Here is a 17,551-nt window from a genome sequence, read left to right as displayed (position 1 = left end):
TAAACAAACAGAACAAGTGAAAACATCAATTACTTATCACTTAGTCATTGCCAGTCATATTCATTTTGCCTAGAGCTCAAGTACCTGACATTTCCTAAGTGTCATCGAAACACTTGACAGTAGTAGAGCGATCCTGAGGTTTTTCTTCTTAAGCCCAGACATATAGCTGTATTGGAAGAGAACCCGGGTGGTCTCACTTCAAATATGTATGAAGGTCAAAGGTGAATTCACACTTGGAGGGAGGTAACTAGCTGAACATATGTTACTTAAAGTTTCCAGCTGGGGATTATTTTGAACGTGTACCGCATGTCCATTATTTCCTTTAGACATGTTTTTTTTTTTTCTATATAGCACAAAACAATGATTTTTTCCTTATACTAAAGCCCTTGACAAATAAGACTTGACACATTTTTGCATTCTTTTGTATGTCTTGAAGTGTTCACTTAGTCTCATCTTCCACAAACCTAATATTTTATTGCTTACAGCTTATTTGCATTATATTTTATTTCTTTTGAGCAGTTGGTTTGCATTATATTTTATTTCTCACAGTTTATTTGCATTTTATTTTATTACATTATATTTTTATTTATTACAGTTTATTTGCATTTTATTTTATTTCTTTTGAGCAGTTAAATTTCTCTATGGTATAATGTATATGTGAATTAGTCTAACTGACAAAGATATACATTGTTCCTGTGTTCTCTTGCACCTTGTACATTATTTCATCATCATAAAACTATCTATTTTTGGTTTTGGTGCAACCAGTCTGCTTTATCTGAATTCATTGCTTTGTGTGGTCTTATTACTTATGATATATTTCTAACTGAGAGATAGTTAGCAGATATGTTATAGGCTGCCTCCATGTCTTTTCTTTTTTTTAACAGTCAATATTTTAATCTTATTTTACTCTTATTCCCAGAACCTAAAGATACAATTTTAGACAGACTGTCAGACTTGTAAGCTGAAGAGTGCAAATGAGACTGAAAATGCACAAACTGAACTGAGATGCATTTAAGGCTGAAGTGGTGATTAGTAAATGAGTATTAGTATTAGTATAATAATAATAATAATAATAATAATAATAATATAATTATAATAATTTTTATTCATATAGTGCCTTTCCACAAGCTCAAAGAAACTTTACACTCCATATACATTTAACAGGTCTAAGTACATTAATATACATTTCAACAGGAGTTACAATCTCAATTACAAAAGGGGAAATAAAAGATCAGTAATAGACAGATAAGGTGCTGAGAAAAGATGTGTTTTAAGCTGAGATTTAAAGGTAGAAATAGAGGAGATGTCACGGAGGCACTGAGATAGAGAGTTCCACAGTTTAGGTGGAACTACACTGAAGGATCTCTCACCAAAAGTGAATGTAGGGACAGACAACAATTTGGAATCAGAAGAACGAAGAGTGCATGCTGTATGGATGCAGCAGATCACATATATAATGAGGTGCCAGATCAGTGAGACCTTTGTATGTCAGGAGAAAAATTTTAAACTTAATTCGGCATGAGACAAGCAGCCAGTGAAGACTGAAAAAGATGGGAGTAATGTGTGCAGAACACCTGGTGTTAGTGAGAACTCTAGCTCCAGACTTTTGGATGTATTGTAATCGGGCAAAAGTTTTAGCTGGTAGGCCAGTAAAGAGTGAGTTACAGTAGTCAAGATGTGATGATATGAAAACATGACCTAGTGATTCTGCATCTTATAAAATGAGAATGGGGTGAAGTTGTGAAATGTGACGTAAATGAAATACAGCAGTTTTAGTGATGGTTCTAATGAGGGCTTCAAAAGTAAGAGATGGATCGAAAGTTATTCCCAGATTCTTAATGGTTTTAGAGGGTTTGGTCAGATTTCCATCAACATTGACAAAAATGTCAATACTTCTTATAAGTGTTTGTGGCCCAGAAATCATGATCTCAGTTTTGTCAGCATTGAATTTGAGGAAATTATTGTTTAACCAAATTTTTACATCACTGATACAGGCAGTTAATGAGCTGATGGCATGTGTTTCATCAAAACATGTGGATGTATAAATCTGGCTGTCATCAGCATAGCAGTGATAACTATTAGTGAGCTCATGAAGATGAGCAGGTTGGCTGTGAGAGGTGTGTGGTAGTCAGCAGGTGATTCTGGAAGATGGAGTTCTTGGAGGATGTGGTACAGACATATATATGCCAGATGTTCTAAAACTGTTAATGCTGTAATGGTAAAGAAAAAAAAAAAAAAAAACATTTATTTTGTGTGATTTTTGAACATCATTAACAGTGACTCCATTTATATGCACATCAATATTCTTATATTAATCAGAATTTGTCAATATTCTCATTAGTATTGAGTCATGTAAATGCAGATTCAGATTAAGACAATATTCTGATTCCCCAAATTCTGATTCCCACCCCTGGAATATACCTGTTTTAATCGGAAATTTGTTGCACCTCTTTCAGAAAATCCACTGAATGGCGATATATGCGCATGCTCAGTCCGCAAGGAATTGTGGGTAGCAGAAAGGAAAAGCACATATCTAGAATGGAATACTTACAACAAGCATGTATACAGGAATATTCCGATACCTGTACAGTCATTGTGTTTGTTGTAAAAGCACCTTCTTTACAGAATATTAAACTTTCTAACATTTAGTTGTAAATTGTTCATATGAGCATTTACACAAGAAATTTAGTAATCATGAAAATCCCATCATTTCGGAAAATCATATTGTAACCGAGCTCCTGAGTGTGTGTAAATTTACACATAAGTAGACTAACTAATGTAAACCAAAAGTCGACTGATCGGCTTCAAATCATATCATTTGCATGGATTACTGCACTTTTATATACGGACTATACTGTCAAGTTTGTATTTCAATTATGCACACAAATTTAATTAACATTTTGTTAATCCCAGTCATCACATTAATTAAATAAATATTAAATATTTAAGAAATAAAACAAAAAACAAACCAACATAAATACATACATTAAGCCCGGTCATTTTATTAAGAAGAAATGCCGTCGTATAAAAGGAGGAACTATAATGGCTCAGCATGTAAGTCGGTTCAGTTTTCCACAGCATCTTCTTTTAATGCAGTGCAACACTTTATTAGAAGCAGCACTAAGTGACTGATAAGTGACCGATCTGGTCTGTCTCAAGCTGCAGTGTGCCATATACTCCCTGGTTTGCTCCATGCCAAGATCAGGCTTCCAGTGCTTTCCTGCTTTGCTAACATTAGGAAGGGCACATGAGTTTATTTAGAAATCGTCAACCTTGGACATCAAGGAGTCTTGTTTTGAAATGTCTTTTGCCAGGTGATTCATCTTTATTCATCTTAGTCGGTTTATATATTCCTTCTGAACAGGAAAAGTATATTAACAGGAATATATATTAAAGCAAAGTGTGATAATTTGATGTATACATTAATAGTAGGCTGGCTGTAAATATTGACATTCAATTATCTCAGCGTGTCTTTTTCCTCTTTGTCAGGACAATTGCTTTCAGTGAGATGTGAGATGGCATTCTCGTGCTGCAGACACAGGTCTGCAGTACTGCAGTGCATGGGTACTTTACCTCCTTTCACACCAGGTCTATAGGGATTCTATGGGTTTCATATGAACAGTCATAGGAAAAACTATAGCCATTAACCCTTCTTTTAACCAGCACTCAGTTTAAATTGTGGAAGTGAGAGGAGGTGAAAATCATTTCCAATTTTCTACTTGTCTATACCATTATGCAGTACTGTTATTATCAATTTAATTTCATGCACATTTGACATTAAGTCCATTCTGCTGAGGAGAAAATGGGATATTTTTTTATATTATAAATAAAGTTAGGATTGATATAATTCACCCGCAGAGATAATCTGGCTTGCTAGGTTGGATTGATTGTTTACAAAGCAGTCACGGTGTAAAAACTTCCTCTAATTCATTTCAATCCATTTCACCCTGAGGCCAAATTCTGAATAGGATAATAACTGATCCTGTTTCTACCAGATTGTGTTTCACATGTTGGAATTGTTTTAAATCGCATGTAATCTTATGTATGTAGTATCCTTGCTCTGAGCGTACTACACAGAAATAAGATTTAAAACAATTCCAACATGTGACACACATTCACATGTCAACGGGTAAATTCAAACATTTAAAATCTATATTCTGAATTTATATATTTCTGTAAAGCTGCTTTGGGACAATGTCTACTATTAAAAGTGCTATACAAATAAAAACTGCCCTTGTAGAAAACTGTAACGCAATGCAACATTTTTATAAGTTCAGTAATCTGAACACATTTAGCAATAGTAAAAACAAAAACAAAAAACAACAGGTATGATAAGGCGATTTAGCAGATTTAAATTCAAATATTAAATTTTATTTCACATTAATTAGGATATTGCCTAAGTGCAGTAAGCTAGATAGCCAGCTAAATAAACTGCTTCATATTAGTTTGCGGCTAGATTTTTGCAGCCCATATTATTTATTTATTTGTTTGTTTATTTATTTATTTATATTCCACCACTGCCCCAACCCTAACCTCAAAAGATACTTTTCATATGACATGGTTTTTCAGACACCATTCAGTAGTAGCCATTTCACCTGAAAGGGCAAAAATGTCTGCACTGCAGCTGGTAAGAAAACTGCTCACATCCCTGTGGTCGCTCGTCTATAGGGCAGGTGAAGCAGAGCCCTACTATATTAATCAGTTGTTCAACACACTTCTGAAGGACCAAAGAATGGGGAAAATTTTTTATTTGACCGATACAGTGAGGGAAAAAAGTATTTGATCCCCTGCTGATTTTGTACGTTTGCCCACTGACAAAGAAATGATCAGTCTATAATTTTAATGGTAGATTTATTTGAACAGCGAGAGACAGAATAACAACAAGAAAATCCAGAAAAACGCATGTCAAAAATGTTATAAATTGATTTGCATTTTAATGAGGGAAATAAGTATTTGACCCCCTCTCAATCAGAAAGATTTCTGACTCCCAGGTGTCTTTTATACAGGTAACGAGCTGAGATTAGGAGCACACTCTTAAAGGGAGTGCTCCTAATCTCAGTTTGTTACCTGTATAAAAGACACCTGTCCACAGAAGCAATCAATCAATCAGATTCCAAACTCTCCACCATGGCCAAGACCAAAGAGTTCTCCAAGGATGTCAGGGACAAGATTGTAGACCTACACAAGTCTGGAATGGGCTACAAGACCATTGCCAAGCAGCTTGGTGAGAAGGTGACAACAGTTGGTGCAATTATTCGCAAATGGAAGAAACACAAAAGAACAGTCAATCTCCCTCAGCCTGTGGCTCCATGCAAGATCTCACCTCGTGGAGTTGCAATGATCATGAGAACAGTGAGGAATCAGCCCAGAACTACACGGGAGGATCTTGTCAATGATCTCAAGGCAACTGGGACAATAGTCACCAAGAAAACAATTGGTAACACACTACGCCGTGAAGGACTGAAATCCTGCAGCGCCCGCAAGGTCCCCCTGCTCAAGAAAGCACATATACATGCCCGTCTGAAGTTTGCCAATGAACAGCTGAATGATTCAGAGGACAACTGGGTGAAAGTGTTGTGGTCAGATGAGACCAAAATGGAGCTCTTTGGCATCAACTCAACTCACCGTGTTTGGAGGAGGAGGAATGCTGCCTATGACCCCAAGAACACCATCCCCACCGTCAAACATGGAGGTGGAAACATTATGCCTTGGGGGTGTTTTTCTGCTAAGGGGACAGGACAACTTCACCGCATCAAAGGGACGATGGACGGGGCCATGTACCGTCAAATCTTGGGTGAGAACCTCCTTCCCTCAGCCAGGGCATTGAAAATGGGTCGTGGATGGGTATTCCAGCATGACAATGACCCAAAACACATGGCCAAGGCAACAAAGGAGTGGCTCAAGAAGAAGCACATTAAGGTCCTGGAGTGGCCTAGCCAGTCTCCAGACCTTAATCCCATAGAAAATCTGTGGAGGGAGCTGAAGGTTCGAGTTGCCAAACGTCAGCCTCAAAACCTTAATGACTTGGAGAAGATCTGCAAAGAGGAGTGGGACAAAATCCCTCCTGAGATGTGTGCAAACCTGGTGGCCAACTACAAGAAACGTCTGACCTCTGTGATTGCCAACAAGGGTTTTGCCACCAAGTACTAAGTCATGTTTTGCAGAGGGGTCAAATACATATTTCCCTCATTAAAATGCAAATCAATTTATAACATTTTTGACATGCGTGTTTCTGGATTTTTTTTTGTTGTTGTTGTTGTTATTCTGTCTCTCACTGTTCAAAAAAATCTACCATTAAAATTATAGAATGATCATTTCTTTGTCAGTGGGCAAATGTACAAAATCAGCAGGGGATCAACTACTTTTTTCCCCTCACTGTATAAGCATATGTTCTATTAAATTGCTCACCATTCTAGATGTTCTACAATCAAACACTAAGCTCCATAGGGTCATCATTATACATAATACACAAGAAGGCAAGCTGGCGGAGGAACTGTGATGCTCTGGGCAGTGCTCTGCTGGGAAACCTTTGGTCCTGGCATTCATGTGGATGTTACTATGACACGTACCACCAACCTAAACATTGTTGTAGACCAAGTACACCCCTTCATGGCAAACCTAATTGCAGTGGCCTCTTTCAGCAGGATAATGCACCCTGCCACATTGCAAAAATTGTTCAGGAATGGTTTGAGGACCATGACAAACAGTTTACTTGGCCTTCAAATTACCCAGATCTCAAACTGAACTCAGACTGATGCTAGTTTAAAAATACTCCACAGACACAAATACATTGTTGTACTGCACATAATTGTAGTAAGAGCTAACAAATTTCTGCAAAAACAAAGGTTAATGATATTAGCTCTTCCATGTGTGCCTCACACAGTGTGAGAACAGTGACGGGAAACACACATTTATGTTGTATTGAACAAAGTTGAACCGAGTTACATCTGAAACCACTCAAAACAAGCTGCTAGACTGTATGCTGGATGACTGTGTGTTGTCGACCTTTATATATTCGACTGTATATTATGGGGTTACTCTAAAAATTCACTTTATAGTGGCCTATAGCGTAAGTCAAGTCTGATAGCCTCTCGACATTTTAATGTCGTCCTGCCCCACCAAAATCTATGGTAACGAACTGCTGCTGTCACACACACACACACACACACACACACACACACACGCACACACACACACACGGTTGTGCACATGGTTGTCTTACTATCCTTGTGAAAACCGTAAACTGACAACTATTAATGCAGATAATTATTGCTCTGCTATATCTAACCCTAATTGAAGCTTTGGCTCTTTGGTTTCAAAATAAAAGCTGCAGTTTTTGTCTCAAAGCATTTTTTCTTAATACTTTTTCTTAATTTTTTCTTAATGAACCATCCAAATGCTCCCACAATATAAAAACTGTCAGATGTTTTTACCCTTCTGGGGACATGTATTCCCTACCAAGATATCAAAACACACATGGGAATGAGACATTTAAGTAAGAACAGGTGTGAGCCATGATCAGTGTTAGTGCTGAAGGTGGAAGCAAGATAGGAAAACAAGACGCAAACAGGACAATTCTGCCAAAAGTGACGACACCAACTGCTTTTTAACCCTAATTACTCCCCTGACTAAAGTACACAAGTGCACTTCCCATCACTTCTACAGCAATATCCATTTTTGGATAGCCTCTAGTGACCCAAAAACCTGATTCTGTGTACCATGTAGAGAATGTTTTCTTTCCTTCACACTATTTTTGATGTCTTAATGTTAACACCAATCAAACTGTTCTACATTAAGTTTTAACTCATGCATATAGAAGTAAAGAAGTGGGAGCAATATTGAAACATCTTTCTTTTCCATTTACATTTTTACCAGCTTTATTGTTTTATTGGCAGCACAAATGAGAAAGGGAGAAACACAAATGTGAATCTGAGCAGCAATTGGTGCGGAGTTTCCTCAAGTACTAATTATTCCATAAATCTAAGGTTTTTAGTAAGACAGTTATACTGAATATTGGATGGGTTTACTGGTTTGGTCTTAAATCCCTACACACAGGAAAACCTTTACTGTATAACATCCTATCCTCTTATTCACTGATCCAGAGAGACATAGAGAGATGAGAGAGAGAGAAGATTTGACAATAAAGGCAATTTTGACTCTGCTTGGTATTCAGTTCAGGAAGTAGCTGCTGATGTCATCAATCCTCAGTTATTCAGCTTGTCAGGTTTTTCTTTTTTTAAAGACCTGCAGGTACATTTTAAGCATTATCTGCTTTGAGTAACTTCTTTGGCTTCATTTGTCTCCTTAGAGGGTTGAGTCACTGCAAAAACAAAGTTCTTCTGACTGATCACCTTTACCCTATGATAAAAATGTTTCTATGCTGATGGGAGTGAGCTCTTCTGGTCACAGGTCACGAGGCCTCACTGAATGGTTTGATGAGTATGAAAATTATTTGAATTGTATGCTATGGCCTTCACAGTCACCAGACCTCAAACCAACTGATCACCTATGGGAGATTTTTGGATAAATATTGCAAGGCAAATCACTGGTTCATGCACTTGCTGTAATATGTTATCATTGCTATAGTAACAGCTCATGCACAGGGGCTCCAGATAATCTAAGCCTAATAATAAAAAAAATGGATTGTTGTATAATGATTCATTTGGTGAAGCTTTCTCTAAGCAGATATTTATTTATCCTCTTCAGTGTGGTTATTGTATCTTTGCTTTACATCAAGGCACATCGCACAACCCTGCCACTGAGGTCTAGTCTGGCATGTCAGACATCAGGCATTCTTTATGTTTTTCATCAAAAAAGTCTTTACCAACATTTTCAGTCCAGTAAATATTTCATGCTTCAAAAAGCTCAATGTTTTAAAAGTTTGTTTTCCCAGTGAAAACCAGTGCACAAATACATGGAATTATGTATTGGCAGAGAGCCAATCAGATTACAGTCTTCGAGATTCTCAAGCTTATGGTCTGAAACATGTATAAAAGATGTCAGACGTTCCGAGGCCCATGAAGCTGAACCTAACTCAAATTTGACCAAACTACTTTCCTGTTTTACTAGAGACCTGACCATAACACTCATGTGCTTTTTGAATATCCTGTTTCAGATTTAGTTCCCCTTTGCTGTTATAATAACTTCCACTCCTCTGCAAAGGCTTTTCTCTAGATTTTGGAGCATGGCTGTGTGAATTTGTGCTCATTCAGCAACTTTGTGGCAACAGATCAGGGAAGGCCTAAATATGGGTGTGATGGCCAGGGGTGCACAAACTTTTGGCTGTATATTGCATATCTAATCTGTAGAAGATCTGCAGAAGCACTTTCCTTGCTCAGCTGATGAAAAATGTTTGTCTAAAACATCCTATTAATTTGGAAATGTTTTGTGAATCAGTGTCTAGCTGGACATACTGTATATTTAGGCCATGAGGTAAGGAGTGAGTCGAGGTCAGATCTAAACAGACGCTATAATCAGATGCTTATCCAGTGTTCTCTACAAAAGACAGATAGAGATCAAAACCAGAATATAAAAGAAACACAACTAGGAGCTGGAAGCCGCAGACAAACAAAGGTTATATTGACACATGGGATAATGAGATGTGCTGAGACAATTATTTAGGGATCAGTATGAATAAGGAACAGTGCCAGTGACATAAATGATTACTGGAGTAGTACATAATCAGTGTGCCTGAAACACAACAAATGTTCTGACAGTCCCACAACCCTGCAGTAGCCATAATATAGTTAGAAAAATACTGGCAATGGAAGCAATTTTCACAAATTATTTTGTCTACAGTTTTTTTTTTTCTTTCCTGGCAATAAATAGCTGGTTTGGTTACAGAATATTTACCCTTTAAGCACAACTATATATTCTATATGTATTCTCTCTACAGTATGTATTCTGTCATGACATATTGCTGCCTCCGAACCCACTTCTTAAAACATTTCTTTACAAGACACTTTAACACAATGCTTCAGAACACCTGAAGAGATCAAGGAGTCTTCTGTTTGAGACATGCCTGAAGTTTCCTTGTGCACTAGTGGTATATAATATTCTGATAATGTTTTAAACAGTTCTAATGAATCCAGATTATTTAAGAGGACCTGAAAAAGTCAGAGCTAAGTCTTATTCAGTTCCATCCATTTTCTGTACCACTTATCCTACACAGGGTCACAGGGGGAGCCTAGAGCCTATCCCAGGGAGCTCAGCAGGGGACACAAGGCAGGGGACACCTTGGACGGGGTGCCAACCCATTGCAGGGCACAACACACACACATTACGGACAATTTGGAAAAGCCAATCAGTCTACAATGCATGTCTTTGGACTGGGGGTTTAAACCCCCAAAGCATGGGGAGAACATGCAAACTCTATGCACATAGTGCAGAGGCAGGAGGCGGGATTCAAACTCCTAAACCTGGTAACCACTAAACCACAGTGCCTTCCACTTATCCAGTTCTTATAGTCTTATTCCAGTGTTGCCAAATGCCATGTCAATCAAATATATATAACAGTAATGTAATGTCATAAAGACAATGTACGTGAAATCTCATATTCTCACTTTGCAGACTTTGCTCATTAAACACCTTCATTCATTGTATTGTCTGTCTTTTACTGAAGCAAGATATTGAGCTGGTAAACAAGTACTCCATAAATCTCTGGATCTGTCTGGATGATTTGCTAAATGTTAATTGGCACTACTCTCTCATATCTCAGTTGTTGTGTCAAATAAATCAATAACTCAAGTAAGATGTTGAGGAAAGTGTGTAGCTGGAAGGAAGCTCGCTGTTTCTTCTGACACTTGAGACATTTTCTATAGCAGCCATTTGTAAATTAGATTATCCCATAGCACTTTAGAATTCTCAAATCTGATTGGTCAGAAAGTGTTGATACATTTACTATAACAGCAGCCCTGACAGCAGTTCAGGTTGTAATACAAATTATTTATATTTTCATCAGGCCATATCACACCACCCTGATTATTATGGGTTATTTTCATTTAACAGTACATTCTGTTGTGTTTTATTCTTTATTAACTGTATAGTAAATGCAAAATGTACTTAAATATGTTTATTCATTGTACTTAATAATATTTTCAACTGTTTATGCACTTAATTTTAACATACTTTACCTGGTTAGGGCTGGTCAACAACCATTTATCTATTTGATGTTGAAAGCTTTTTGGTTTCACCAATAGTGACAAAGAAGAAGTGTATGTTCCACCTCATATTTTTATCTCAAAGAAACTAAACTGTCAATAGAGTTTCTGGAGATGAAGAAAAAGAATATATATTTGTTTTTATTTAAAAGTATTCTCTGTGGGTGTCAATACTGTAGTAACATATTCTTTGAGGCAGGTATATACTGACAGAGAATATCAAAACAGTTAGCGTGGGAGACCTGAGCAATGCTCTTTGATACAAGACCTCCCTGTATATCAATGCTCCTCGATTAAGAATCTGCTTCAATCTCACAACAAAGAACAAACAGGAATGTCAGTGGTCCTAGATTGATAGATATAAGTTATGTATAATGACAAACAGGGCTCCTGAGCTCCTGATAGGGAAACAGTAATTAATCCGATCACATGAGAACTCAGTACTAGCATGAAGGGTGATGCTTCAAGAGAGTCTGGTTAAAGAAAAAGGCATTTGAATAGAGAGTGAGAGTGTGAGAGAAATCCAAAGCATGGAGCGATAAGTAGACTGACAGAGAGAGACTGATCCTGATCCCGAACAACATGAGCATGTCAGATAGACACAGTGTTCTCTCATGCTGGAACTGATGCTGCAGACTCAGTTTTCACTGTTTGTTCTTGTTCTACCTTTCACAGCCTTTGTATATTTTCTCCTGAAGCCACAAGCAATGAGGGAGATGAAAGAGAAACTTATTTTCCTTCATATTTTAAATGATGACTTCATACTGTCTGTTATTGGTCATCTGGATGGTTTCTGGCATTATTTTGTCTGTTTTCATATCTTTGCTCTTCTTGTGATAAGGTCTCAAGCCTTGCTTTTAAACACTGAAAAAAAAAATGCATTTGCTTCTATGACTGTTTTGTCGAGTTAAAATCTCTGCCATGTAGCACCCAGTCAATGCATATCTTTGAAAAAAAAAGTTAGGAAATCAAACAGAATATATTTATATGAGTAAAACAGTCTATCTTTTTTTTTTTTAATCTTGTATGCCCTCAAACAGTTTTCATGTTCACATGATAACAGACTGCTTTTGATTTCTGCATGGCCAGTTGTTCTAACATTTCTTCCTTCTCATTCACAGATAGCTGCGATGGATCACTAGCATCCGGGCTGCCTGCGGCCTCTTTCCAGAGTTCTTCACATTTCTCAGAAAGTCGGGCTGCTAACTTTGCCAAGCTGAACAGAAGAGATGGTTAGTATGTTTAATTCACTGCTTCTATTATTCCACATCATGATATTGTTACTTGTTACTTAATCTCATTCAGTCAAGACCCTACACTGGAAGATATGATTGCTCAGATTGAAGAGAACATATAGAATGTATAGTTTATATAAAAATATGAAGTTTCTTATCAAAACGTGATTTCAATGCTTATATTAAACTTCATTTAAGCAAGTTTCTAATTACAAGATTGAATTATGTACAGTGAGCATGATCAATTCACGTAGTATTAACATAAAGCATTACATTATGAAATCTCATGAGGATGTTGGTGCTGACAGGAAGTATAACTATAGTATTAAATTATCACCATTAACATGTGTGGTAGAGTAGTGCAATGGATGTTGCAGAACAGGTATGCCCTGGGTTATATCCTCGGTGAGAGTGCAGAGTTTGATTATATTCAAGGCTTTGAAAATACATGATCAAATCATCTTGGATATACAAAATTTGGTTCAATATCATCGAACTGATGTATACATATGAATTCAGTAAATTCTGTGTTTTTTTTTCCCCCAGTGTACTGTAAAAATGTCATTTAAGAGTAAGCTTTCTTTCATTCCCATCTTGCAAATGAAAGAAAAAAAAAAAACATTTGATGGAATAGTCAAGTGCTAGCAAGACCAGGAACAGCAGAACATATTACTTTGGGCTTCAATATCACATGTGCTAGGTGTGTGATTGACTATTGACTTTTAATTTTTGTTGTAAAATGGTTGTATAATGATGAAATAGTGGCGATAGTGGGATAATATCACATTTTCTTTTCCAATACTTATATGGAAACTTTGAGTATCAGCCGATATCGAAACCCATCTGATGTGTTTTTCTTTAAAAACTACTAAGCTTTAAAAAAAACATAACTAAAACCATGACTTGCACAAAATTGCAGCATTTTTAAAAAAACTCTTTAAGACAAAAATCACTTTCTGAAAGTATGATAACTATTATAGTATAAATAATGCATATAAATAAAGTATTTTAAAAAGTATAAATATAATTTCAAAAATTTAATCTAAATCCAATTCCTATCTTTTCTATTTTTTACAGGATCAGATCAAATAATTTTTTTCCTCCAATATCCGATCCACTGTTTTTCAGTGGTCTCGACCCGGTACTTATCCTGGGTATTGTATCGGAACCATCTCTACTGAACAGGCAAACTAATACAATAAGAATCAATACACTATGGATTGCCTTCTTTCTAGTAATAATATACTTGTGCACACTGCTTGCAAGTACTACTTATTTAAATTATTAAAATCATTGCACCTTGATGGGCATGATACATGGCTACGCTTGTAAATTCACTTGGGTAAAATAAAAAAAGCTCACAGAACAACCCATGTTTTTTGACATCCAATCGAATAAAAAATATTGAAGTGTCTCAAATATAGGATCAGTGTATGCATTTGATATTTTTTGTACTTCAGTCATTAAATGCTTAGGCAGAAGTTTGATTGCAAAGAAAGAAGAGTAATAGCAGCAGCAGCAGATTCAGCTCCATGATGAAAATATCTCCAACATGCTGGAGTACAGCAGGTTCTCTCTTCCACTTGTCAGTAGTGACACAACAACAGAAAGAATAAACAGCCCATTCACGTTGCTCTACACTTGACATTCAGCTTAAAATAATCAGGACAACTGTTTACCTTGGCAAACATGATTCATCATGTAAAGCACTGGCTTGCTGGCTAAGGCTGTAAAAGAATGCAAGACTTCATACCCTTTCAGACAGGAAGTGCATATTATCTGAACCATGACACAGCGTTTTGATGGCGTGATCAACCGTTTAGTAAATGTGGCAGTGATTTCTATTGCCAATACATAAATACTTTTATAAACTTAATAGTGTGTGAGTGTCATGATAATGCTTTTCTGTTGTGCAGCTTCAAAATAAAGGCAACACTAGCAACAAGATGCTTCATTTACAGCTGCAAGATTTACAAACACAGCTGTCACTGTCACCACAACATAGACACCCAGGATTCATTCATCATATGTTGTACTGTAGCAGCGTCTCTTATTCATCAAAGTTGTGAAATTCACCAATTCTGTGTTACATGACAGTCACAACCATGCTGTTTCTGTTCCGTTCTTCCCATCATGTTCTGCACCTGTCTGTCACCTTTTGTGCTATATTTCACACTATACTTACATCAGGTTTTTTTTCTCTCCTCGTGTCCTGTCCAGCTGTTTACTCCCCCCTACAGTGTTTTATGCATTCTATTTCAGCCTTATTTTATTCTATCCATCACAGGCTTCTTTCTACTCAGTCCCTTGTTTTCATCACGTAGAGTTGCCTGGTTTTGCCCATGTATGTTACAATTTTGGACTTTCTAACCTGTCTGACTATACTGTATATTGAACCCTACTTTATAAAAACTAGATCCTTCAATAAATGTTGAACATACACATTTGCATCCTTCCCCTAACCAGTGCATGTTATAGTGATTACTTTTACAGCTATTATTACAGATATTCATCCATCTCAGTAAATGCTTTATCATGGTCAAGGTTGTGGTGGATCTGAAGCCTATTCCAGGAACATTAGGTGTGAGGGAGGGAATACACCCTGCATGGGATGCCAGTCCATCACAGGGCACCATGCACACAGACACACACAGACACACAGGCACAGAGACACACACATACACACACACACACACAGATTCACACATTCATTCATACCTAAGGAGAATTTAGCATGGCCAGTTCATTAACTGGGATGATGTTGTGAGGTGGGAGGAAACTGAAGAACCTGGAGAAACACACAGGTTCAAACCCAAAACCCTGGAGCTCTGAGGCAATCGTGCTGCTGTAATACAGATCTATAATATAACATAATATGATTGTTTTAGAGGCCCTGTGGCTTAGTGGTTATCACGTTTGCCTTGCACATCTAGGGTCGAATCCCGTCTCCACCCTGTGTGTGTGGATTTTGCACATCCTCTCCGTGCTTCAGGGGTTTCCTCCAAGTACTCCGGTTTCCTCCCCCACTCCAAAGACATGCATTGTAGACTAATTGGCATTCCCAAATAGTGAACATGTGTGTGATTGTGCCCTGTGCTGGGATGGCACCCCGCCCAGGATGTCCCCCTCCTTGTGCCTCGAATTCCCTGGGATAGGCTACAGGCTGACTGCGACCCTGTGTAGGATAAGCGGTATGGAAAATGGATGGGTAGATGGACTTTCTTTTAAAAAACTATTACTTTGAAAATATGATCTTGTCAGTATCCCTCATAATATTATTTCACAAATTGTTATGACTTATTTTAATTATTTTTATTTTAGATTTTGTATTGTTTTAGACATGTGGCCCTAGTGGTACTAGTTCTGTTTTACTGGCTACATCTCTACATATGCGTACATTATAGCACTTTTCATGTAAATGATGTGCATATGTTGGTTAAATTATGCTCTGTTTCATGTGTGTTATATATAGTATGTGATGTGTAAAAGAAAGACAGGTGGATATGCTCCTGTTTCTACACTACTGAAGCTGATTCATCCCTTGCACTAAAATCAATGCTAATTTCATACAACTGTTTTATTATTCATATGTAAAACAGACCGCATGCCATTCCCAGTGCTCAAATCTTCAACGGATTCAATGCACAACTTTAATGAATAGTGCACAGATGTATAACGAGACCTTTGCAAAGTCTCAATGTTATAAGAACATAAAAAATGTCACATGGCTTGCCAATCCATCTGTTTCTCTGGGCTATTTGACGATAATAATAAAATGAGTGAAGAGAAATGAATATATGAAGTGTGCAAACCAAAAGAAGTTTTGTTTTGGTTACTTTCTTTTTTTTTTGGGGGGGGGGGGGGGGGGCATTTTTTATGTCTGGTTTTTTTACCCAAGAAATTGATTAAAGACAAGCCCTTCACCCACAGCGGATAAGGCATTTAGTAAAAAAACCCCTGAAAATCACACCTTCCGCTTTCCTCCGGTCCTCAACTGAGTAATTACTCTGGCTGCAGTGTCCAAGCTATTTTCAGCCTTCACCAGCCTCCGCTGTGTGTGAGCGCCTTGCAAACAGAACACTTTCCCTCCCCGAGGGAGGCGAGGAGGCTGTGTAAATGTTACTCCCTGCGTGCCGGAGATCAGCAGCGTGATATTCATCTCTCATCTCCTCCTATAGTATTGACTCTCAGCCTGCAGCAGCTAAGTAATGAACCATTCTGGTGTGTTCCTTCACACTCGAGAGGGCATGAGGGCATCACTTTAGCAGATGTACTAACTTAGCACAGAATACAGTCTGTACTGTTTTGTCCCAATGCCTATGTTTAAGCATTCAACCTCATTAAAGGATTGAAGCAGTGCAGTTTATTTTTCTGGTGATATGCATGGCGGTTTACACCAAAACTCATAGGAGAAAGAGACAAATGGGGGTGGACTCTACTGCCTGTTCATGGTGACCACACTGTGTTATTTTTTTAACCACCTGTCCCTCATTTATTATGAGTAAACTCCTCAAACAGAAATGTCTGTCCCGACCGTCCCTTGATGACGTAGTGCTATTCTAGGATGAACTGTGGAGGCCTGGCCAATCAGCAATCCCTGAGAGTCTCCTCCAAGAGTCCCCCTACAACACCCTGGATACTGCAGTTCCTACTTCTATTGCCAGTCTTACTCACACTCTTACTAAAACTGAGCAGTTCCCATCCACAGTGTATTCAAAATGTAAAAAAAAAAACCCAAAAATACTGCCTACACAGGAAGGCAGAAATTGCATGGCTGAATTTTTGAAGGCAGGAAATAGTGACGGTGGAAAAACATGGCACAGCGGGAAGGAGAGAGCAGCTTGTGTTTAAATAGAAGTTATTTGCAATTGTTCTGATTCAAGAATTAACTTTTTTTTTTTGCAAGGAACAGTAAGAAAACATTCATTATGTTATCGCCAATTGATAGCCTATGTAGATATCCTAGATAAATTATGACGTATTGCTGCCTTAGTCCACCTCAAACCGTTTATTCATGGGAGCCTTTGTCTGGAGAATTGTCTTCACTGGCATATGAGATCAAGCTTTTTAGATTTGGTTGAAGGTCCTGCAGTGTTGTGTCTGTACTGGAATTGCTCCAGTAGATTTCTACAACTAAAGACTTTTTCTTCTCATAAG

The 17,551-nt window shown here is 37.6% G+C and overlaps 1 protein-coding gene across 2 annotated transcripts in view; it reads left to right on the top strand.

Moving 5' to 3' along the window:
• cntnap5a (contactin associated protein family member 5a) overlaps nt 1-17,551 on the top strand; it is a 145,925-nt gene that overhangs the window by 31,506 nt on the left and 96,868 nt on the right. For both annotated transcript variants that reach the window (XM_053626449.1, XM_053626448.1), the window contains exon 2: nt 12,281-12,391. In XM_053626449.1, the coding sequence (XP_053482424.1) occupies nt 12,281-12,391 (111 nt within the window). The remainder of the gene's footprint in view (nt 1-12,280; nt 12,392-17,551) is intronic.

Source organism: Ictalurus furcatus, chromosome 6 (assembly GCF_023375685.1).
Source record: "Ictalurus furcatus strain D&B chromosome 6, Billie_1.0, whole genome shotgun sequence".
NCBI classification, from domain to species: domain Eukaryota; kingdom Metazoa; phylum Chordata; class Actinopteri; order Siluriformes; family Ictaluridae; genus Ictalurus; species Ictalurus furcatus.
Note: the sequence above shows the minus strand (reverse complement) of the source record. Positions and strands in the feature narration are given on the sequence as shown.